The sequence below is a fragment of the Hydra viridissima genome, unplaced genomic scaffold, assembly GCF_058129835.1.
Source record: "Hydra viridissima isolate aposymbiotic clone 2 unplaced genomic scaffold, HvirCarnegie_v1 scaffold_3, whole genome shotgun sequence".
In the NCBI taxonomy this organism is placed as follows: domain Eukaryota; kingdom Metazoa; phylum Cnidaria; class Hydrozoa; order Anthoathecata; family Hydridae; genus Hydra; species Hydra viridissima.
Window position 1 is genome coordinate 8,792,501 of NW_028324302.1, and position 23,580 is coordinate 8,816,080.

Consider the following 23,580-nt stretch of genomic DNA (forward strand, 5'->3'; position numbering starts at 1 on the left):
TATTGCTAGTGATACAAGAGTTTCTCCACCATCAACATAAACTTCCTATTTTAACTTTTTATACTGAGATCCTTCAGGAATAAATTCAGCATTTAGCCCAGCATTAATTCTATTTTCTATATTATCTTGTATTCCAAAATAATGATACAATTTGTTTGCATCGGTATAACTTTTATTAGAACATTTGCTCTTGCTAAGTAAAGTGGTAGCGCATATGGGTAAATTATTATCAGGACCAATAATTTTTAAAAATGCTGAAAATGCATTTTTTGATATGTTATATTGTATATACCATAAAATAAGTTTGTCTTGTAATCAAAGCTGTTCTAAGTTAGAATTTTTTAAGTTAGAATTTTGGTCATCATCTTGACCAAAATTGTTTAAACTTTGGAAAAAATCTTCATCATTTGAAAAAATAAAGTTTTTCAAAAACTTTTCAGTATTTTCATAGTGAGTTGCATCATTTGTAAAATCAACAGCAGAATCGTCAACTTGAGTAGTAGGTAAATCTGCAGAGCAGTCAAAAGTCAAAATATTATCTTCACTTTTTCTAACTTTATTGACAAAATAGTATTTCTTTTGTGACTCCTATAAAATATAATGTAAAACCTCACATTATTAAAAATAACTTACGTTATTTAAGATCATTTAAAAAGAGTAAAAGAGAAAAAAGTATTCATTGCATCATTTTTGTATATGACATGTATTACATATCATTTCAACAATGATAAACATTCTTACTGAGTAAGAATTAGTACTAATTAACAAAACTGAAAAAATAAGTAAAAAATAGTAAAGAAACAATTAACAAATAAGAACTTTAATTTGAACTTTAACTAAAACTTGAATTTAAATTAATTGGTACTAATTTGTTCAAGCATAACCTTAAAAAACAAGTTTATTTAATAAATTATATGTCTGACTAGTTCTACATATAGCTAACTATCAGGATATCAGGTTATATGCATTTTGAATCATATTATTTTATTTATATATTACTTTAGATCATATTACTTTAAAAACTGGACCCAGAGTCTTTATTTTCAATAACACTGTGGTACTCCAGATTAAAAATTAAAAAGTTTCTATAAATACTCTGTTTTTGTTCCTCAATGTAGTTCATGAAGTCTTAAGGACCTTATTATATCTAAAGTTAAAAGTTTAAGAGCCTAAAAAAAGTTACAGAAACCCATCTCAAACTATTTTTCTTTTCTTTTTTTTAATAAAGAAAATTGGAAATTCTTTAACTTCCAAATCTGCATATCTTTGTGGGACACTGCAGTGTCCCATGCATGCATGCTTGGTTTTTGACAACATTTAAACTTGCATCAATTAATTGTTTGCAAATAATATACTCAAGAACTATATTCAAATAACTATTATATTATCCTAACAATACGTTAATTTGCACTAATCTTAATCTTATTTCTATAAAGAAAGATAAACATTATTCGTGGTACTTACATACTTGCTTGCCATTCTCTAAAATAATATAAAATATCTTTACACAATAGAAATGCAACCTCGCCGAAATGTCGATTTTAAAATTAAAAATTTTTTTTTAGTTTCTAGCTTTCAAATTATAATTTGGAAGATTTCTTGTGGCTTTCTTGCGGGATTTACGTGGGAACGTGGGTTTCTTGTGGGATTTAACGTGGGATTTAACATTTCTTGTGGGATTTAACGTTTCTTATGAGATTTAACGTCCCTGGTACGGGAAAATCCGTCCCACGTAAATCCCATCAATCCCACACGAAACCCACACAATACCCATGTGGGACGCGGTTTTATTTTTCACTGGGTTTGACTCAGCTATAACTGATAACCATTTACTTGCACTGGTTAAACTTATTTCAGAAAACTATGCAAAAATACGTTTTTATCGCCTGGGTAAAGAACAAACTGCCAAATTAACTGGAAAAAAGCTTAGGAAGTAATTAACCGTACGGTGAATAACCAAACTTTCACCATTCGTTCAATAACCGGATACCCGGGTACCCACTTGCTGTGTAGTGAAAAGAACAAAACTATAATGTACAAAATTTATTGTGAAAAAGAGAAGTTTTTTTTTCTTTATTAGAGAGTAATAATACTATATGTAAATAATCGTTATGAGTGATGGATAATACAATGGATGATGGATGGATTTATGGAAATACGATGGATCCATTAGGTTTTCAACGGTAATGAGTAATTTCCTTGTTTTATTTTTGAATAAATTATTTTGTACTTTTAATCAAAAAATAAAATAATAAACTGAAAACTTTTTTCAATAGAAATGTATTCGAAATATTTGATGGTGAAGAATCTGGCGATGGCCACGTGTTGGATAGTGACGATGATGATTTTTTTACCAGAGAGTGAAGTGGCAGCTTCGGATTTTGATGATACTGGTAATTTGCAATTTTATTTTATATTATGCAACAATGATTATGAAATATAATGTTTTATACGTTGTGCGTATTTTTACAAGAAGTTGATGAGAATGCACTCGGCGAAGATGAAGAAAGTGAAATTGGAGATGATGTTAGCGAAGATGAAGAAAGTGAATTAGAAACTCCAGTTAGTGGGCCAGCTATGACAGCAAAAGATGGTACTATGTGGGCTGAGACACCAAAAAGTGAAGATCAAGTTGCAAGGCATAATATTGTGCGACAGAGATGTGGACCTAAAAGAAATACGAACAAACTGTCAATTCTAGACACATTCAAATTATTTTTCACTCCAGAAATGGCTGATATCATTATACGTCATACGAATAAAAAAGCAAACTCAACATATACAACATATAATGAAAAAAATCCAATGAAAAAACAACTAGTGTGGCAAAATCTTGAACTTCAGGAATTTTATGTATTCCTGGCTATTTTGATAACCTCTGGCGCCAACAACTCAAACTCTGACAATACAAAGGATATGTGGCAGTCGTACTCATATCCATTATATCGTGCAGCAATGGGGATCAATCGCTTTTGGAACATCATTCTTTTTATTTGATTTGATGATGCCAATACTTGTGCTCAACGCATGGAGATTGATAAAGCTGCTCCAATACGAGACATTTGGACAATGCTTAATAGTAATTTACCAAAACATTACAACCCAACAGAGCACCTGACCATCGACGAGCAACTTTACCCATATCGGGGTTGAACTAAATTCACTTAATATATTCCATCAAAGCCAGCCAAGTATGGCATTAAAGAATGGTGGATATGTGATGCAGAAAATTCGTATCCTCTCACAGATCAGATTTACACTGGAAAATCGAGTGCCTGTCGTGAGAAAAATGTTGGTGAGAGAGTTGTAAAAGGTTTAGTAGCACAATACAAAGGATCCGGTAGAAACATTACAATAAATAATTACTTCACTACTCTGTCATTGGCATAATCTTTACTATCCTGAGATCTACAAATATTGGCACTTTAAAGAAAAATAAGACGTGTATTCCACCAGCAATGACTGCATTGAAAGCACGAGAAGAACTATCCACCGTATTTGGTTTTCATGAAAAAGTAACTATGTGCAGTTATGTGCCCAAAAAAAATAAAGCAGTAATTATGCTATCATTAATGTGTCAGGTAGCAAAGATCGGTGATGATGCAAAGAAAAAACCGGAAATTATTGAATTTTACAACTGGTCAAAAGCTGTTGACACAATGGATAAAATGCTTGGTAGATATGCTACTAAAAGATTAATTCAAATGTGGCCTATAGCATTTTTCTACAATATTCTTGATGTTACCTGCCTTGCAGCATAGGTCCTTTATTATGAGAGTAATAAAGTGCTTCCGAAAAAATCATATGAGCGATGATTATTTTATCGGCAACTGGGAAGAGATCTTTGATCTGTGTGCAATCACAGCGCTCAGCTAATAGTTCATGCAGTTCATGTGTGTGTGTGTGTGTGTGTGTGTGTGTGTGTGTGTGTGTGTGTGTGTGTGTGTGTGTGTGTGTGTGTGTGTGTGTGTGTGTGTGTGTGTGTGTGTGTGTGTGTGTGTGTGTGTGTGTATATATATATATATATATATATATATATATATATATATATATATATTAGGGTAGGCCACAATATTAAACAAATTTTCAAAATAGGTAATTCTGCTACTAGCTGCATCGAATATTGTTTCTTTTACTCTAAAAAACATTTTTTGTTATGAAAATATTCTTGTAGCACATCTCTAAGTACTGCCGCATTTCATTTTTAATGTAAATTAGAAATCTAAACGAAAAACGCAAATCTTCAATTATATCTGTTCCGTTTTTAATTTATTCGGTTAAATACAAACAAATATTAGCGTTTTTTGTAAACAAACAGAATATGCTCTGTTTTTTTTAATGCGAAATTTTTAAATCAGACTTAATTTTGCTTATGCAAAAAGTACTAAGAGTTTAACAAAAATGCCTGAGTATCTTTCTAATAAGATATTCATATTTTATCCTTTTCTAGTAAAACAAAACATAACAAAAATCTTTTGTTCTGATTTTTATTTTACAACACAATAACTTTATTTAGTGGTTTTCATACAATAAATAGACACCTGTAAGAATTGTGTTCAAAAATATGTGTAATTTCAATTAAAACTCATTAAGTTTATCTTATATTTATTTTTTTGCAAATTGCAGGCCTAGATGCTTACTTACATACGTACTGACTATTTATTATTATCGGCCAGGTTATTGTCTATATAATTAAGATAATTAAGTGGTTAATACTATATGCTTATCTTGTTTTCAATTCCAGTTTATGTAATTCAAAGTAAATATTTGATAAAGAAAATGTCACTAATTAAACCAAAGAAAAATGACATTGAACCAACCAAATTAAAAAAGTCGGTAAAAAAGAAATACTTGAAAGTATTGAACTCAACTAATAAAATATGGTTGGTTGGATATCCGTTAGAAGATTTAAAAACAAGCTCTTTGCCCACTACCAGAAATGTTTATAAATTTTTCAGGCTAGGCTTAATACTGTATTAAGACTGAAGCTATCACTTAATGGTTTTGAAAGTTTATTTAAAGTTTTAAATTATTTGTATCATCCATTTCAAGGTATCACTTGCAAGTTATTGATAGCTCTTATGAAGAGTTTACTAAAGTTAGGGAGGCATTGCACACTCAAAGCAACATTTCGAAATCTAAGTTAGCTGAATTGCTTACTACTAAATTAGTCAAGCTCTTTTAGTACAGTATTGACAATATTTTAAGGCTACATGACAAATGGAGGTTGCTTGCAAAATCTAAAAATAGGATTTCTAATAAGAAGAGTTTACTTGAACAAAACTTTATTCAATCATTAGATGGCATTTTTGATATTAGTTCTCCTAGTTGAAAAGATGACATTAGAAAAACCAGATCAGCTAAGGATGCAGATGAAGATATTGCCTGGTTTACAGCTCTTAAAAATGGAATAAAAACTGGAGGAATTGGTGTAATAGATAATTTGCTACATTCTAATGTTAGGAGAGAAAAAGAAAGAATCGAAAAGAAACAGGTGGCAACTGAAAAAGAAAAAAGAAGAAAAATAGATGATGAAGAAACTGTTAAGTTGGTTGGTTGTAGTAGTGATGAATATTCTCATGTCACTAAATCTAGTCATTCTATGAGTTCTGCATCTCCAAACTCTCCTAAAAGTGATCCTGAGTTTTCTAAAAAGCAGCAAGGAGAAAAAAAAGATACCGGATCAGATAATATCACACTGGTTTTGCCAAAAAACTTCATTTCTCACCCAATGATAACAGCAACTGCAGATAGAACTAAGTTATCAAATCCTCAGCTGATGATGAATACTTCTGCAATTCTAGTTTTAGGTTCGTTTTTTATTAATAAGTAAACAAGATTATTGTATACAAATTAAAAAAATTTATATTTTTTTAATTTTATACAGGTGGTATTAAACCTGACGATGTTAGCCTTTCAATAAAAACTATAAGAAGATCAAGAAAGCTAAATAGGCAAGTAATGGCAAGGAAACTAATAACAGAGTTTCAAAATAAGATTAAATCAGATTATTTGACACTTCATTGGGACGGAAAACTTTTAAAACAAATCTCAAGGCAAAGGTTTGAGTATTTAACTGTTTTGGTCAGTGGTTTTTCCTAATTGCGTTGAAGGAAAAATATTATCAATAAAACCTATACAATCTGGTACAGGACTTTCTATTTGCAAAGGAATCTTGGAAGACTTAGATAAATGTGATCTCAAAGCTAACACTGTTGCCCAGGTTTTTGATACGACTGCATGTAATACAGGAGTTAAAAACGGAGCTGCAACTCTTTTAGAGGATTGTAAATCAATGAAAACTCTTCTTTGGCTGGCTTGTCGCCATCACATTTTAGAATTGATCTTGGGAGCATTTTGGAACTCCTTATTTAAAAAAGAAAAAAAAGCTAATTATAATATAGATTTCAAAGATTTTCATCAAGAATGGATTTGCGCAGAGAAGGCTCCACTAAAAAAACTAAACAGGTTTCTAGATCTTGAAAATTCTTTCCTTAAAATGAAAGCAGACGAAACTCGTGTGTTCTTAGAGAAACAAGTAAAATGTAAGCATCGCCGAGGTGATTATAAGGAAGCTGCAGAGTTAGCACTTTATCTTTTAGGCGGACCAGAACCTAAAATCTGGAAAACCTGTGGAGCAAATCATCGTGCCAGATGGATGTCACACTTGTTATATGCACCAAAGATGTTCATCTTTAAAGAAGATTTACTCAATTCTGATGAAGCAAAGTTAAAAATCTTTTTGACTTTCAGCTCAGTTTTATATGTAAAAGCTTGGTTAGAAGCAACAAAAGGCTCTGATGCACCAATTAACGATATTCATTTATACAATGATCTAGGCGCTCTGGGGCAGATCTCAGGCTTCTCTAATGCAGCTCAGAAAGCTCAAGAAGTTCTTAACAGGCACTCATGGTATCTAACTGAGGAGGTGTCAGTCTTCAGTCTCTTTTCTAATAAGGTTTCTGCTAAAGAAAAGGCTAATATTGCGTTAAAAATGATAAATGTGGGAAAGCCACTTGCTATCAACTCTGGAAAACCTAATCTTCCATCTATTCACAAGAACTCAGAGATATTGTCATATGTTGGGAAAAGATCTTGGTTGCTCTTTCATAACTTAAACGATAACGGTAAATGGCTCAAACTTCCTCCTTCAGAATGGGAGGAAGATGGAAACTTTTTAAAGATGAAACATTTTATTATAACAGTCAAGGTTACAAACGATGTTGCAGAGCGAGGAATCAAGTTATGTTCAGATTATCTTCAGATACTCACAAAGGTGAGACAAAGAAATTTTAAAAAAGTATTTAAAATTTTATTCAGATGTTTTATACAGAATGTTTGGCTAATTTTAGGATGAGGAAGTAGGAAACGAAATAATAGAAGTCGTTGAAAATCATAGAAAACATGTAGGTAACTTAAATAAGAAAGAGTTATTCTCTAACTTTGTTCAATTCAAATAACAATTTCCGTTATACCATGCATCACTGCACCAGATAGCACCTTGGTTATATAGAATAAATGATTCGTTTTTTAATGTTAAAATATATTGTGTGATAATTAAAGCATTTTAAACATTTGGAATAGATGCTAAATGTTTCTCAATCCCACATCACCTAATTTTTTATAGCGATATTTTTGCGTAAAAACACGATTCTTTAAATAAAATGCGGCAGTACTTAGAAATATCCTAGAAAACTTTTTTTTTTACAATAATAATTTTTATATGGTAAGGAACAACTTTTTATGCAGCCACATGTAATTTTCAAATTTTTTAGATTTTGGCCAACCCTAATACACATACATACATCATATATTTATGTACACTCTTATGTATGATCAAAATTTTGAATGTTATTATTCCAGGCTTTCGATTTAGTCAATAACCTCTAATAAATCAACTGCAATATCCGCATAAATGTTGATGTATTAAATTAGTATAAAATTGATTTTTTATTTATTTATGCCTAGAAACTAAATGATGGAAGCAGAAAGCGTGTTAGAATAGGTTTCCATTTAGTACAGAGACAAAGGGCAGTTGATGTTTTTCTTGAAAGCACATTGTTTATTGTACAATAACATTTTTTACACATTTTTGGAGGATGGACAAATTCCAAATCTGTCATTTCAACATGAAACAGCTTCTCTAATTTTACTTTAAGAATTTCTCCTATAAAATAATGCTTTTTACCAAGTAACTGTCCACAAACTCTGCAAAGGAATATTAAGACTATTTAAAAATGGTATATATATACAATCAGTGCTCGAAGTGAAGCGGGATGGGGCGGGATGCCATCCCGTTACCTTTTTAAATTTTGAAGACCATCCCACCTCTTTTTTTTATGCATATTTTGGGGTGGGATGCCATCCCGGTACATAATAAATTAATGGAAATTTTATTTTATTTTCCTCCTATAAATAAACTTGTAAAAACAATTTTAAAGAATTTAAATGAACTAAAGTCTCAGCTGTTATTTAAAAATTTGCGGTAGAAATTTCAAAAACTAAATCGATAATTATAAAACATTGTGTCTTTTCTTTTGTATTTTAAATAAAAAGTTACCAAGCAACAAAAAGCGACATTGGTTTTTTTTTTTCGATAAAGTATCATTAGAGTTTTTTTTGGTGAAATAAAATATAGTACACAGTAGATTTACTCAACATTAAATGTTATGATTTAAAAAAAATTTACTTATTTTAAATATGGGTAAATGGCTAGCAAGCGGAAGGAAAAGAAAGTTAAGCAGTGATAGTTCTAAAAGTAATTTGGAAAATGACGCTGAAATAAATAAAGAAGTGACAGATTTTTCGAGTATTGAAACTTGCCAATCCTTTCCTCAATGTGATGGTATTTTTTTTCAATTATTTAAAAATTGGTAAATACAAAAAAATAAGACTTGTTTAAAAATAAAATGTTTAAATATATCATTGTTTTTTGATTGCTTAATGACGTTTGATGTGAAACTCAACTCAATATTTTACGGTGACAGTCTCTTAAGAATATAACGGACCTCAAGTTGTTTTTTTAATATAGGTTTTTTACTATAGGGATACTCTAGGGATTTATAATTCCTTTATTTAATCTACACAAAATACGAAATCTATAATTTTAGGATAGGTGGGATGGTGATTAGAAAGTATTAAAAACCATCCCGCTACCTTTTTTTTCCCACTTCGAGCACTGTATACAATTATATAATTTTTTTTTTTTTACAAATCCTGGTAATTCATATTTATCAACCAATTCCTATATATTTATACTCTTTTCGAAATCTCTTTCTCTATTTCTCTTTATAAATATATATATATATATATATATATATATATATATATATATATATATATATATATATATATATATATATATATATATATATATCGGAATACATAGTCACATCGGCAACAGGTTACAAAAAGTTAACGATTAAGATTTTATTTTAACCCTGCAAAAAAAATTGAATCCTCATATAAGCAAAAAATGCAAAAAAAGATAAAAGGTTCATCTTGCTGAATAAATAAAAATTTAAAAATTTCTACGCTCAAAATTTTTTTAAAAAAGGTTTAAAGATTATGAACAAAAAGAGTAAAAGTAGCTTTAGCTGAAAGTAGATTTTATTCACATTCAGAGGTCTTGTATTTTATTTAAAACATTTCTTAGTACAGGTGAAAGTTATTTTCACAATAATTTCATTTAAAAAATAGTTAAAAGCCTATTTAATTATCTAAAATTAAACAAGTTACTCGTTGTCAATAATAAGTTTTGCATCCGTAGCCATTTTTAAAATTTAAAATTATTTTTAACTCTACTGCGCATGCGCATAATAACTTTCCTCTTACAAACGACTGTGAAGCTTGAGCAAGTTTACATTTTTTGTTTTAAAATGCGTTGCTATGGCGTTGCTACGGACTTCTCAATTTACTATGGCCACAAAACACATAATTGTACACACTTCCTCATTTATTTATTAAAAAAAAAATTAATAATATTGTTCTATGAAAAATTTTGAATTTAAAAAACCAATTTTCAAAAAATTGATTTTTTCTAAAAAATTTCAAAATTAATGGGGATGTACCATCTTAAGTCAATCAGTTTTTTTTTTTTTGGTAGTCTTATAGGGTGGGATTTTTGTTTTTTAAGTGGAGATTTTATAAATTTCCCCCGTCTTTAGATATCTTATTGTTAGCACAACTATTTACGCAAGAAAAAAAAACGATAAAAAAGTTTTTTTTTCGGTGCCAAAAGTTTAACGAGATACTTTAAGGAAATATTTCATAAAATGTATGGGTCATTCTCCTGAAAATAGTGAACGGAAATATTCGGCTTCGGCCGAAACCGAAACCGAAATTTCTGCGTCAGCAATTTTTTACTTTTCCTGTTTCGACCGAAATTTCGGTTCAAACCACAACCGAAATGAACCGAAACATTTATAAGATTTTCTTAAAGTCTCGATAAATTTTTTTTATTTAGAGTGGGATTATGACGATTTCCTAATTGTAATCGTTTGTTTGTAAATCAATTTTTAATCATAACAATTGAAGAAATTTTAACTGAAATCACGTTACATAATAGATTCAAGTTACTATTCTCAAATCAATCTTTAAATGAGTTAACATTTAGGTTAAGTAACCAAAATCAATAATTTCATCAAAAGTTTCTCAGTGCTATATTTTACAATGGAAAATAATCGAAAGAAAAGCTATTTGTGGAATCATTTTACAGTAGCAGCTAGTGATTCCAAATACGCAGCTTACAATGTCTACAATTTGAAAATATCTTGTGGGTCGCATCACTTAGCGGACTTTCATCACATTCAAGAAGTTGCCACCCACAGCTTACTCTAAAAAATCTCCTAATTGAAAAAGCAATACTCACAACTACCGACAATCCTGAAAATATACCAGCTTCAGATCAACTTGAGCCTCTTACAATTAAAAAAAGAACAATACCTTTATTTGAAATCAGATCAAAACGACAGAGGACTGAAATGTTGCAATTTACAATGCCTGGCTGGGTTGACAACATCTCAAAAATTGATTCAAACTCCAAAGAAGGTCTGAAGTTTCTTAGATATATATTGTGTGATTAAAAAAGAACTTTTTTCACTCCAGAGTGCTGTAAACTTGATAGAAAAATGTCGAAAGCTTTGGGCTCATGCTTCTTTTTCAAATTCCTTCTTTTCTGAGCATTACAACTACCAAGAGCTTCAAATGAACGATTTTGACAGGCTCGGACTCAAAAATGATGTCCCAACACGCTAAAATTCAACTTATTACATGCTTTGAAAGAATTCTGTACTTGAAATCAGCAATTGCTACCACACTGCTAATCCGTCCTTCCAGCGGCATTGAGTTCACTGTACAGGATTGGAACCTGTGTGGAAAGCTGGTAAACATTTTAGCGATTTTTGAAGAACCCACCAAATTACTCTCTGGAAAGGATGCTTGCATCAGTGCATGTATTCCAATTGTGACAACTATCCTGAAGTCATTGAAGTTCCCTCTGATAACGAAGAAGTGATGGCCATGAAAAATGCTTTAAAGAAAGTAATCGAGGCAGATTTTTTTAACTTTGAAACCATTGATCATTTTGCAATAGCAACACATCTTGATCTTAGATTCAAACACCACTTCTTTAGATCCCAAAAAGCCTTTCAAGCTGCTAAATAACAAGTTTTTTTGGAATTAGACAGTTCCATTTTGAGCCAAAATGAAACTACTTCTGTGATGAAAACTACGGCTATTGAGAACACTGGGTTTTCTTCAATGATGCAAAGTATCATTGCACAGTCACAAAATTCAAGATCCAAAAATCCAACTTCCATATTGGCAAAGGAAGTTTTAAATGAGTACTTAGAAAGCCCAACATCTTTATGCTGTTTAGAGTTTTGGAAAGAGTATGAAGAGAAGACAACATTAAAAGCAACGTTTGGTTTGGCAAAAGTGGCAAAGAAGTTCCTTACACTTCCATCAACATCTACCGAAGTTGAAAGGTTGTTTTTAACTGCTGGAGACATTCTTTCAAATGAAAGAAATAGACTTTTGCCAGAAAACATGGAAAAAATTTTATTCTGCAGAGAAAATATTTCAATTGTTAACTTTAATTATTAAAATGTCTAGACATATTCTACTTTTTTTTTGACATATTATAGTTTTTATCAAATGTTACATGGTGATTGCTTAGATAAACGTAAAATAGTTTTTTTTTTTGCTTTAACTCGGTGATCATAAATGGTTCAGGGATTTTTAATATTTTCTTTCGAATTTCGGCTGTTTCGGTTTCGGCTTCGGCCGAAATTTCAGTTTCGGCTTCGGCTAAGGATTTACTGAACCGAAATTTCGGTACTTTCGGTTTCGGCTCAAATTTCGGTTTCGGTCGATCACTACCTGAAAAGTAGCATTTTCAATAGTTAATTTTATAAAAATTAAATATTAAATTTTTTAAAACAAATTTTTTGTGGTTATAGCTTTGAGTATATGTAATTATTTGAAAGTATCCACACAACTCGTTAAATGTAAGTTTACTAAAAAAAAATTAAAAACTTATAGCGTAATCCACAGACGTGACAACTTTACCAAAGACGTGACATTAAGAGTAATATCACTTATGCTGTAACAGCTATAAGTGTTGTTCAAGTAATTTTTAAAAATAATAATCATCTGTAATCAATAGTTTTTATTAGCTAACATAAAATAGTATATGGTACAAGTTTTTAAAATTTTTTAAGTGTTATTAGAACGTAAATTAGCAAATGTTTTTGAATGGTTAATCTTGTGGAAAACTGTTTTTCCCCCTGTTGTTGAGGTTTTGCTGGCACAATATAAACATTACATCGCCTTTATCGATGACAGGGATGTCATCTTTCTCCGGAAACGTGAAAAATTCCTGGCCAGGTCTTCTCATAAAATTTATGACAAACTCATTTCCATCTGCAACTAAGGCTTGAATTAACCCAACATAGTATTTGACAGTTTTTTTGGAAGTTTGAAACTTCACAATCACAAAGTCATTCATTTTAATAGACAAGCTGTCCTCCTCACTTTCGCCGTAAACACTGTGATAACTTAGTCTTGTCTTTTTCTTTTTACATTTACTTGGGCCTTGGTTTTCTTGTGCCAAACCTTTCTTCCTTTTCAAGGATCGTTGACCTGGTAAAGTATGTTAAGAAATTTCTTAAAACAGAAGCAAATAAAATTATTTATAAAAAAAAAATTACAAAATTAAATAACAGTTAAATAAGGTTTTTGATGCACAACTTATTTCAATATTTTATTCTTGATGGCAAAGTACCTAGAACATTTAACCAATGCAAAAGTTTGCAATATTCAATATGAGCCAATTTAAATTTATACATTAAAAGGATACGAGGATGAAGATCTGTCAAAGATTCAGTAGGGATTAGTACTTCTCCAATACTATAGTGATTGCATTTTGTACCATTGTCACATTTAATGCATGTCAGCCTTCTCATATACAATGTTTCTTTTTTAGTGGAACTCCAAAACACCTCATGAACTTGTTAAGTCCCCTTGAAAGTTGTTAGGTTTTTGGGTACACATTTTTCATAGAGATTGAAATCTGTTTTTTTAATAGTATAGATGGTTATACTTGGACACTTTTTTTTTATTTCTTCAACCAAACAAATAATATCAGGAATATCTTTCCCTTGTCCTATTATTCTGTCTGCCATTCTTTTGATACATCCCCCTATTCCATCAGGGGCACCTTTTCCGTGCCCCTTTTCTGTGAAATGCCATGTCATTGTTTCAGCTCCAAACTCTTTTCGAAAAAAAGTACCTAGCAAATAGAACATGGACTTGTTTTGGTACTGTTGAGAAGTACTATCACTAAGAAAAAAAACTGTTTTAATGATAGGCAGCTTTTCTTTCAAGTCATTAATAACAGGCTTTAAATGTGCACAGATCCCAACAAAGTCGTGTTGCCTGTTATCTGAAAATGTACAATAAGATTTGGCCTTTATTTTGTTTTCAGAAATACTGTAATAGTACGCCACAACTGTATGGATTGACATTTGGTTTCTTGATCCACCAAAATGGAGCGATTGAATTTCTTTTGAGTATTTGCAATTGTAGTTTTCTGAAAAATCACAATGAATGAAAATATCCCTAGACCCCAAGTTATTTTTTATTTCTGATGTAGCTTTGTACTGGTGTTTTATATTGCATACAGCCTCATAAACTTTTCTAACATGTTATTAATAAAATGTAAAAACAGCTGTTTTTTAGTTAATGTTAACTCTTCTTTTACAGTTTTGAAACATGTCTTCATTTTACCTTTTACCAAAACTTCAACTCTTTTTTTAGACCATTGGGGAAAAGTTGCTTGTTCATTCTCAAATTCTTTACAAACTATTTTTTTGTTTAAACAGCATACTCCACATTTTCTTTCTAAGCACAATTCTCTCAGCTCGCCATTACATGTTATACTTTTTAGCAAGTCAGTGGGATATTTATATGCCAACATCTTTTCAGTATACAACTTTTCAAGAATCAAAGCAAAATTCTCATGGTCAATTCAAAGACAAGTATCTCATTTACGGAAGTCTAGTTTAACTACCCAAAAGGTTCTTAATTTACAAAATGTGCTATAAGATGTTGAATTGAACTCGTTTGTTTGTTTAAAGTCATACAAATTTAGCATTGTATCATTCAATAGTCTTTTCTGTTTTTTCAGTTTGTTTCTTGTTATTGTTTCTTTTTTCCCAGCAGTAAGCCTACCAGAACTATCTTTTTCTAAAAAGTTTTGTACTTCCATCTTAAGTTTTCGTTGTTTGAGAGTTGATGTGTATGGTATAGATTGTGTGGTAAGATATATCTAGAAGTAAGATTGTTAAGGCTTCTTTGAAGTCTCTACTTCTTTATTATCTTTCCGCTTAATACCCTGGCAAAAGCCTTTTTTTTGATAATACATCTCTCAGTAGAAAAATTTGATTGTATTTGTGTCTTTAACACTTCTCTAAAAAGCAAGCTTTTCTTTACTTCCTTTGAGCATTTTGTACCACTAGTCATTTTTTTAACCACCTTTTGAGGAGTATTATCTTTTGCAGACTGCAGTCTCTAGAATTTTTGTTTATATTTATCACCTCTTTGCTTTAACAATTTGTTTTTTTCTTCTAATTTTTGGATTTTTTTCTTTAACCCATCTCTATACTTTCTACGAATTTTTAGCCTGCTGCTATTTCTGGAACTAGATTCTTGACTGGGACCAGGAAGTACATTGAAGTCTAGTTCATTGTTGATAGGAATATTTAAAATTGGACTTTCAGGTGGTGTTGACAAATATTCATTTAGTTGTTGTCTTTTCTTTTTCATTTCTCAACTTCTTTTGGTCCTTTCCTTCCAACCTTTTCTTACTGATCTTTTATCCCTTTCTGAAAGTTCATGAATTTTCTTCCGTGTTGCTTTTTTTCTTTCTCTGTCTTTTTGTTTTTGTTCTTCATACTTTTCTGGGTTTTCAGCTTTGATCTTCTCCCTCGCCTTTCTCATACTTAGTTTTTTCAATTCTCTAGTTGTTTTCTATCTTTCCCATCTTTGTAATCTATCAGGCTAGAAACATTTATCTTTTCTCTAATAATTAATTGGCTAAATGAGCAAAGTTTTAAAATATTAAAAATAGTATAAACAGACATTAAAAAATCCATATACAAGTAAAATTGTTGTTGTTACGTCCGTTCCACTGGTGTCACGTCTGTTGCTTCCTGTATTCCACAGATGTGACATCCACAGACGTGACAGATTAAAGGAAAAAGCCTGAAAGAGGTGCTATGTTTTGAGGCTAGGACTCTGGGCGCTACTCGACTTTGAATTTTACGTAGGGGAGAAATACTCCCGACGTAAACATTAGCCCGTAAATTAACCTGCATAAAGTTTGTCGCATGTTTTAGTCGTGAAAATTTGTCGTGAATAGTAAAGTTTTTGAATTCCCGGTGTTGTTAAAGTAAATAACCTTATTGTGAAATTAAACAAAGAAATGTTTAACAAGCTTAGTGATAAATTATCATTTGTTAATACTGCAGAAATAAATCCTTATGAAGGTAGGGTTTTTAGTTTTTTGAGTTGTTATGTAATATCGATAGTGGGAGTAAGTCCCATAAAAAAGTAAATCTCCTCTTATGAGCTTTAAAACTCATATAAAAAAATTCTTAAATTAAGGATTTTTTTATATGAGAGTATTTATCCCCTTTTCAAAACTAAATTATTAAAAAGAACCATTTTAATGATAAAATGAACTTTTTTGGTGGTGTTTTGTGGAAGAGTAATTCTCCCCTTTTTAAAATTTTTGTTAAAAGTGTAAGTTTTACTTTTGTCAAGTTTTTTTTGAAACAATAAATCTCATGTTTTAAGGATTTTTTTCATATGAGAGTAATTCTCCCCTTTTCAAAATTAAATAGTTAAAAAGAACAATTGCATTGATAAAATGAACCTTTTTGGTGGTGTTCTGTGGTAAGAGTAATTCTCCCCTTTTTAAAGTTTTTGTTGTAAGAGTAATATTTACTTTTGTCAAGTTTTATTTGAAAGAGTAAATCTCCTCTCTTAATGATTTTTTTCATATGAGAGTAATTCTCCCCTTTTTAAAGTTTTTGTTATAAGAGTAAGTTTTACTTTTGTCAAGTTTTTTTTAAACAATAAATCTCCTCTTTCAAGGATTTTTTTTCATATGAGAGTAAATCCCCCCTTTTCAAAAATTAAATAGTTAAAAGAACCATTTTGTTGATAATATGAAACTTTTTAGTGGTTTTCTGTAGTGAATTATAAACAAAAATGACATTTTTTTTTTTCAGCATCGTCATCAATCAATCCATTGAATAGTTTAACAGAAATTCAGTTAAAAAAACCCGGGTAAAATACTTAATTGATGTCAATAAGTAACTAAAGTATATAAAGACTTAATTAAAAATTTTTGTTTTTAGTTTTATCTGTTCTGCTTGTATGATGTCATTTACAAGAAAAGATAATATGAAAAGACATGCTTTACAGGTACATAAAACCATTTTTAGAGATGATCAATCCAAAGATAAAAGAACTCCATGTCACTATCAAGACTGCGGCCAAGTATTTTTTCAAAAAGTCAAACTTATTAAACACATAGAGGAATGTCATGAAGGTATATTTTCCAAAGAATCCTACAATTTTTTATCAGAATCTGAATTCTTAGCATGGAAGGAAAAGGAGGAACTTAATAGTTATGTTTTTTTCAGTAAACAAACTGGTAGTTTTTTCACTGGAAAAAATATAAAAAAAGATGTAAAAAAAAGTTAACTAAATCACATCTTCTTACAAAAAAGAATATTTCTGATATCAACAGAGCAGTAAAAAAGGGATGTCGGCTTCACCCTGATGATAGCATTTCAACTTTTTTACTTGTTCAAAAGTTGAAGTCTGAAGATTTTAATAGCATTCTGGTTTATAAGCCACAAGGACAACAAACTGTTATCGGCCCAAAAGTGTATGACGACATTGACCTTAATAAGGATTCCTTTGTGGTTGGTATACAAACAAAGCATCAACTATCAATGTTTAAAAAGCATTCATCACAAATTGTTTGTATTGATGCTACACACTGCACCAATCAGTATGCATTTCCTCTTGTAACTTTACTAGTTCGAGATGATTTTAAAAGGGGTTATCCAGTAGCTTTTCTTATTTCTAACCATGCAGATGAACAAACCATAACACCATTCTTAGAGGAAATAAAAAGGAGATGCAATCATTCTGTAAAAGTTAATGCTGTTATGACAGATGATGATTTGTCAGGCTGGAATTCTTTCAATAATGTTTTCGGAGATGTGCGCCACTTGCTATGCAAATGGCATGTAAAACGGGCATGGCGCAATAAACTTCCTTTAGTCGGTCCATCTAATTTACAAGAAGAAGTTTATAGGATCTTAGAGACAATCATTGACGAAAAAAACCCTGATGTTTTTTTATCAACTATGAATGGTTTTGTAAAGGCATATGAACATAAATGTCCTAACTTCATTAGTTACTTTGTTACATACTATGCTCCTCGACATATAAAATGGGCTTCTTGCTATCGCAACTTTCAACATGCTGACACTGATACTAATATGTTATGTGAGTCATTTCATAACAAATTGAAAACAGTTTATATGGAAAGACAACCTAATAAAAGGTTAGACGATTTAATCAATTTACTTTTAACAATTGAGGAAGATAGTTATTGGCGCCACAAAAGAGACAACATTTATCTTGGAACAGTATCTCTCCCAAAAAAGTACAAAAAGAGACATGAAAAAGGAATGTTGATTTCAGATAAATGTATTATTAAATGTTCATTAACTCAGTACACAGTTAAGAGTCAATCAAAAGATGTAACATACAATGTTGACATTCTAACCGACACATGTAAGGAAAGTTTGTGTTCAGAATCATGTCTAAATCCTGCCTGTAAGGGTTTGTGTCAGCATTTATATAGGTGTAATTGTAATGACATCATAATCCTTTGCAAGCATGTTCATAAGTTATGATCATTTCTTTTAAGAACTCAAGAAAAAAACTACACAAAAGTATCTTTAGCTGTTAATACTGGTAATAATCAAGTGAAGCAAAAATCACAAACATTTATAAATGAGACTGAAAGGTTTCAAAAAAATATTGATGAATTATCTACATTAATTTCTCATCCCATGATAATAAATTTGCAACTTCCTTCAATGAACAGACAACTGGAAGACATGATCAGTCAAGCTGAAGCCATAAAAAATATGAATTCAATTGAGATACCTGTAAAGCCACACAATAACCTTTTAAATTTTGAACCAAATAAGAAGTTGGATAATCAATGGCAGCCCAATAAATTTAAGAGAACAAGAAAAGAAAATAGGAAAAAGGAAACAAAACCATATCAATATCCTGCACAAAACCAAAAAGAAGAGATAGTTCTGAAATTGTCTCAGCAACATGTTGATCTAATTCATGATAAACAAAGTACAATAATATGCGATAAGATTGAAACTTGTGATTTCACCAACACTCTCATTACGTAAGATATTTAAATACATTTTCAAATACTTGCTACTATTCATATTTTCTATGAATATCTTAGCTTTTAAATAAATTTGCTTATTCAAGTTAATTTGATGTAATGGGTAATATATTAGACAGTAAATAAAACAATAAACTATATTTCCTTCAGTATATTAGTTATATTTTTGTGTAAAATATAAATTATTCATATATATGTGTGTTTGTTTATATATATAAATATATATATATATATATATATATATATGTATATATATGTATATATATATATATATATATATATATATATATATATATATATATATATATATATATATATATATATATATATATATATATATATATATATATATTTAATTTATTGATATATTTAGACATGGCTCTCACCAAATATCTTTTATTTCCCTTTTGACATTAGAAAACAATATACCATCTGACATTTCCTTTAATTTAAAAAAAAGCACTCCAGGTTTTCAAAAAGGCTGGCTTCAAGATGAAGTCATAGGAAGTTTTCTACATTGCTTAGAAAAAAGATACCCTTCAATGAAATATTTGGGTCCAACTGAAGCATTAGCTTTAAGCTGTTCAAAAAGTTTATGGCTTTTATGGAGAGATGTTGATACTAAAGTTATAGAACAAGTCCTTATTCCTTTTAACCCAACTAATTCTCATTGGATTTTAATACATCTAAAAGTTATAACAAAAGAAATAACTGTACTTGATCCACTCCATTGCAATATTATGCCAAATAATTTATCACACAATAAATCCATTGCTGTTGCTAAAGACCTTTTTCGACTAAAGTTTAACATTTTAAACCCAACCGTCATTTCAGCCCGAAGTCATTGTTTACAGAAGGATAGTTACAACTGCGGTGTTTACATATGCTATTATGCATTACAACTTTGTGAAGGTATCATTATTTTTACACAATATGCATTCTGCATACAGAGTGCATCTTGTGCAATATTTACATATTAGTATTTTTTTAGTTGTCGATTTTATAACTAATTTTTTATTATGTTGCTTATATTTAATTAATTGCATATATAAATTCATTTATGCATTATTAACTATAAATTTAATTATTTGTTCAATAAATTATAATTGTTAATTATAGTTTGCATAACTTATAATTTGTCTGCGACTATTTAAAAATGCATCATTACACGACTTTTTTATTTTCTATTTTATTTAACTTTCTTTAAAATTGTGTTTTCAGAAAAAAATATCAATGATCCATTTAATGAAGTACAATTTCGTAAATATATATACGATACTTTATGCGGTAGGTGTTTAAAGAACCTTGAAAGTGGTTTTGAACGTCTGTACGATATTTGCAGGGCAAGTGTTTATTTTATTTTAACATAATAATAAGCTGAAATTTTTATTCCAATATTGTATTAGGGAATAACCTGTTCCTTTACTATTTTGTTCGTCCACTTTGAATTAAATGCGATTTGGTTGGCGAAAAATAAATATATACCGTTGTTACATTTTAGGTCCTATCCTTATAAACATATGTTTCCTTGTTTCTTTGAGTTGTTTACAGTTATATCTAAATTATAGCTGTCTATGAAATTTGAGAAATTGATGGAGTAATAGATATTGTAGTAGTGATTACAAGGATGACCTTTAATATTTTATTATTACAGATTTGCAAGAACACATCCTCTAAAAAGAACGATTGGGTGCAATGCACAAAATGCCCACAATGGTATAATTGCGAGTGTGCCCACATTTCAATCAAAGATGCGGGTGTCAGTGATACTTTCCAATGTCAATGATACAACCCTATCAAGTTTAAAAAACGGCTATTTTCATAGCCACAAATCGTTTTAAAAACATTAAATGACATGAAAAATCTAGTTCCATTCTATTCTAATTACAGGGCCGTGCTAAGGGCGTGAATTAATTATAATTAAGAAAAAAATAAAGGAAATTTTAAGGGAAATCTTTTTTTTTTAATCTTAACTTGTGCTAAAAATGCGCCTCCTTATATAAACTCTAATTAATAAAAGCTCATTTAGTGAACAAAAGAGCGCTCTTTTGTTCTGTAAATGAGATAAATTGCGCCCCCTTCTCTTTAAATAAAAGTTATGTCAGAGTTAAAGACAATAACATTTAATTTTTTTAAGAGGAAGGGAGCACAATTTTTCTTGCTTTCCCGAAGCGCTAAGTTGGCTCGGTACGAACCTGTCTAATTCTAGTTGTTTTTTAAGTTTTAAATCAGACAATAACTTAACAAATTTAATAAAATATCATATCATTTTTAAATAGCCTGTTTAATAGGCCTAATTTCTTTCAGTTTTTAAACAACGTGATTTGTTAAATATTTGGGGAGAGTGGTCTAAAATATCCCCCTTTTCAAAAAATGATACAATCAACTAGCCTCGTACAAACAAACCTAAAAACAAATTTTTTAAAGGATATTCAATTTATGCTCTACAATTTGTTATCTGAAAATTAAAGATGCATTTATGCCTTACGTTAAGAAGCAACCGATAAAAAGAGAGATGCCAGGGGCCCATTTCACCCTAGTGTTAGCCTAAAATGGGTTCCTTATTTAATAAATGTATAAAACCCGAGTTTTAATCAAGAACTGACAGTTACTTATACTTTAGTAATAAATAATCATCTGTTCCTTAACCATATTAGAATTTTGACACTCGAAGTAAACTCAATTGAGACAGAATGTGCTCAAATCTCTTCTGTAACTGAGTGATAGAAACTACTACAGCATAACAATATGTGTACAGGTGGGATGAGAGATTATCTAAGATATATGATAAATCCGGTTAGATATTATAGTGATTTATCCGGCCAAATATATGATATACAAATATTCGGCATTTTGACCGGATTATCCGGTCGGATATCATATCCGGTACTCCTCTAATTGTTACCTTTTTATAATATCTGATCAACATTTTGTTAAAGACAGTATTTTCAATATTGCTTATAAAAGAATGGGTTAAAAAAGATTTTAAAAGTGAGGGTGAAACAGGGCTTTTTTTTTTCCGGGGATAGTTTTCTTATGGTTAGCTGAACAACATACTAATGTTAAATTTTAATAATATTTGGCTAAGCATAAGATTAGATGAGGTGGGGGCCTGTCTCAACCGAGAGGCCCGTTTTAGACCACTCTCTTCTATAGATTTACAAAAAGTAGAGTATCCACGGTATTACGTTCGCCCCTATCTCCCCCCTATCCGCCCCTTCTAACAAACAAATAAACAAAACTTTTGCCTAAAGAAAAAATAATCTCTTATAAAAAAAAATTCTACAAAAAAATAGAGGAAAAAAGTTTTTTTGCATTTTTTTTTTTTTAATTCTAAAAAATCTCCTCAATAAAATATCCAATATGAAATGTGGATATTTTTTATAATTAAAAAACTATTATGGTTTAGGCTATATTTTGAAAAATATTTTAAATAAATGATATAATAAGAATAAAATTAATCTTAATATATCATTGAATAAATTACGCATGTTGTTTACAAAAATAACTTATGTAAAATTATCACAGATTTTTGCGCAATGCGGGACGCGGATACGGGTTTTTTTATATTTCAATAGGAGTATTTCTCCCCTACACTCGATTCCTCGACTTTCACCCCCCCCCCCCCTTTTTTTATTTTTTATGATTGATTATGATAGAGAATTTTATGCTGATTCAGAAAAATATAAAAACAAGGTCCTGAAAATTAACGGAAAGTTCTCTAATTCGAAGTCAAAGTTGTAAAAAATCCCACTAAAAACCCTAATAATCGCCATTTTTAAAAAATCTTTTGCAAAACGCTTTCAGTTTTAACGAAAATTAATTACTGTTGCATTGCGCAATAAGCAGACCTGGTTTCAATTAGCTTTAACATTAATTTTTTAAAGTATTATTAACGAAAGTGTTATAAGGAAATGAAACTAATGGAAGATTTCAAATAAAGGTTGAACGTAGAATGTGAGAATGTAGACAAATTGATAAATAACTATTATTGTATTGTACTCTATTTTTTTTTATTAAGAAAACGGTTTGAGGGTTACATTTTATAAATTTTACATGTGATAAAACTATTATGAACTAAATTTCAAAAGTTCTTCGTTTAGGAAACAAAACTGTTGAATTCTTTTTTAAAATTTATTACGAAAGTACATTACTTGCATTATAGTTTATTCTCTAATAAATCAAAAAACGGCTATTTTCATAGGACAAAAAATTATGCAAGATAAACATAGTTTAAAGACTTTTTTAACGTAAAAACCATACTACGAATGTATTGCTTTTGTAAGCTAAAAGATCACTATCTTATTATTCTCAAAATGGCGAATATTAGGGTTTTTAGTTGGATTTTTTACAACTTTGACCTCGAATTAGACCACTTTCCGTTAATTTTCAGGTCCATGTTTTAATATTTTTCTGAATCAGCAAAAAATTCTCTATCATTATCAATCATAAAAAAAAAAATAAAAAAAAAAAAGGGGGGGGGGGGGGAAGGGAGAAAGTCGAGTAGCGCCGGACTCTGTTTCCCTTGGAGTAAACATGTCCAGGTAATAGCTAGTAAT

At 30.1% G+C, this 23,580-nt stretch overlaps 2 protein-coding genes and 4 pseudogenes across 7 annotated transcripts in view; 4 read left to right on the plus strand and 2 right to left on the minus strand.

The window, feature by feature from the left end:
* Positions 1 to 1,604, minus strand: part of LOC149890866 (uncharacterized) — a 3,114-nt pseudogene extending 1,510 nt beyond the window's left edge. Inside the window, exons 1-2 of the transcript XR_016450866.1 lie at positions 1,465 to 1,604; positions 1 to 588 (exon numbers count right to left, since the gene is read on the minus strand). The exon at positions 1 to 588 is cut by the window's left edge and continues 1,510 nt beyond it. The product of XR_016450866.1 is annotated as an uncharacterized LOC149890866 (transcript). The remainder of the gene's footprint in view (positions 589 to 1,464) is intronic.
* Positions 1,605 to 4,334: 2,730 nt separating this feature from the next.
* Positions 4,335 to 5,542, plus strand: LOC149890867 (uncharacterized; annotated as a pseudogene).
* Positions 5,543 to 5,602: 60 nt separating this feature from the next.
* On the plus strand, positions 5,603 to 8,076 carry LOC149890868 (uncharacterized; annotated as a pseudogene).
* A 4,015-nt stretch (positions 8,077 to 12,091) lies between these two features.
* On the minus strand, positions 12,092 to 16,933 carry LOC145185341 (uncharacterized). 3 transcript variants are annotated; one of them, XR_016450586.1, is made up of 2 exons: positions 15,661 to 16,933; positions 12,092 to 12,381 (listed from the first exon to the last, which is right to left on the minus strand). XR_016450586.1 is itself a non-coding variant. In XM_090081255.1 (2 exons), the coding sequence occupies exons 1-2, from the start codon at positions 13,464 to 13,466 to the stop codon at positions 12,761 to 12,763; spliced, it is 489 nt and encodes a 162-aa protein (XP_089937381.1). In that variant the 5' UTR covers positions 13,467 to 15,842; the 3' UTR covers positions 12,656 to 12,760. The 3 variants fall into 3 exon arrangements, 1 of the variants encoding a protein (XP_089937381.1); XR_016450585.1 differs by lacking the exon at positions 12,092 to 12,381 and adding an exon at positions 12,656 to 13,143; XM_090081255.1 differs by lacking the exon at positions 12,092 to 12,381 and adding an exon at positions 12,656 to 13,143 and having other exon boundaries at positions 13,361 to 15,842.
* LOC149890869 (uncharacterized) lies at positions 15,889 to 18,905 on the plus strand. 2 transcript variants are annotated; one of them, XM_090081256.1, is made up of 3 exons: positions 15,889 to 16,049; positions 16,797 to 16,854; positions 16,926 to 18,905. In XM_090081256.1, the coding sequence occupies exons 1-3, from the start codon at positions 15,986 to 15,988 to the stop codon at positions 17,272 to 17,274; spliced, it is 471 nt and encodes a 156-aa protein (XP_089937382.1). In that variant the 5' UTR covers positions 15,889 to 15,985; the 3' UTR covers positions 17,275 to 18,905. The 2 variants fall into 2 exon arrangements, with proteins under 2 accessions (XP_089937382.1, XP_089937383.1); XM_090081257.1 differs by having other exon boundaries at positions 17,013 to 18,905.
* Positions 17,529 to 20,810, plus strand: LOC149890870 (uncharacterized; annotated as a pseudogene). The gene is made up of 3 exons (XR_016450584.1): positions 17,529 to 19,018; positions 19,395 to 19,933; positions 20,243 to 20,810. The product of XR_016450584.1 is annotated as an uncharacterized LOC149890870 (transcript).
* Positions 20,811 to 23,580: the final 2,770 nt, after the last annotated feature.

Excerpts from the sequence above, each read along its gene's own strand:
- LOC145185341 (XM_090081255.1), bottom strand. The coding sequence starts at position 13,466 with ATGAGAAGGCTGACATGCATTAAATGTGACAATGGTACAAAATGCAAT. Across the intron at positions 13,144-13,360 it reads TTTGACAGATCTTCATCCTC|GTCAACGATCCTTGAAAAGG; the intron begins GTATCCTTTTAA and ends ATACTTTACCAG.
- LOC149890869 (XM_090081256.1), top strand. The coding sequence starts at position 15,986 with ATGTTTAACAAGCTTAGTGATAAATTATCATTTGTTAATACTGCAGAA. Across the intron at positions 16,050-16,796 it reads AGAAATAAATCCTTATGAAG|CATCGTCATCAATCAATCCA; the intron begins GTAGGGTTTTTA and ends TTTTTTTTTCAG. Across the intron at positions 16,855-16,925 it reads ATTCAGTTAAAAAAACCCGG|TTTTATCTGTTCTGCTTGTA; the intron begins GTAAAATACTTA and ends TTTTGTTTTTAG.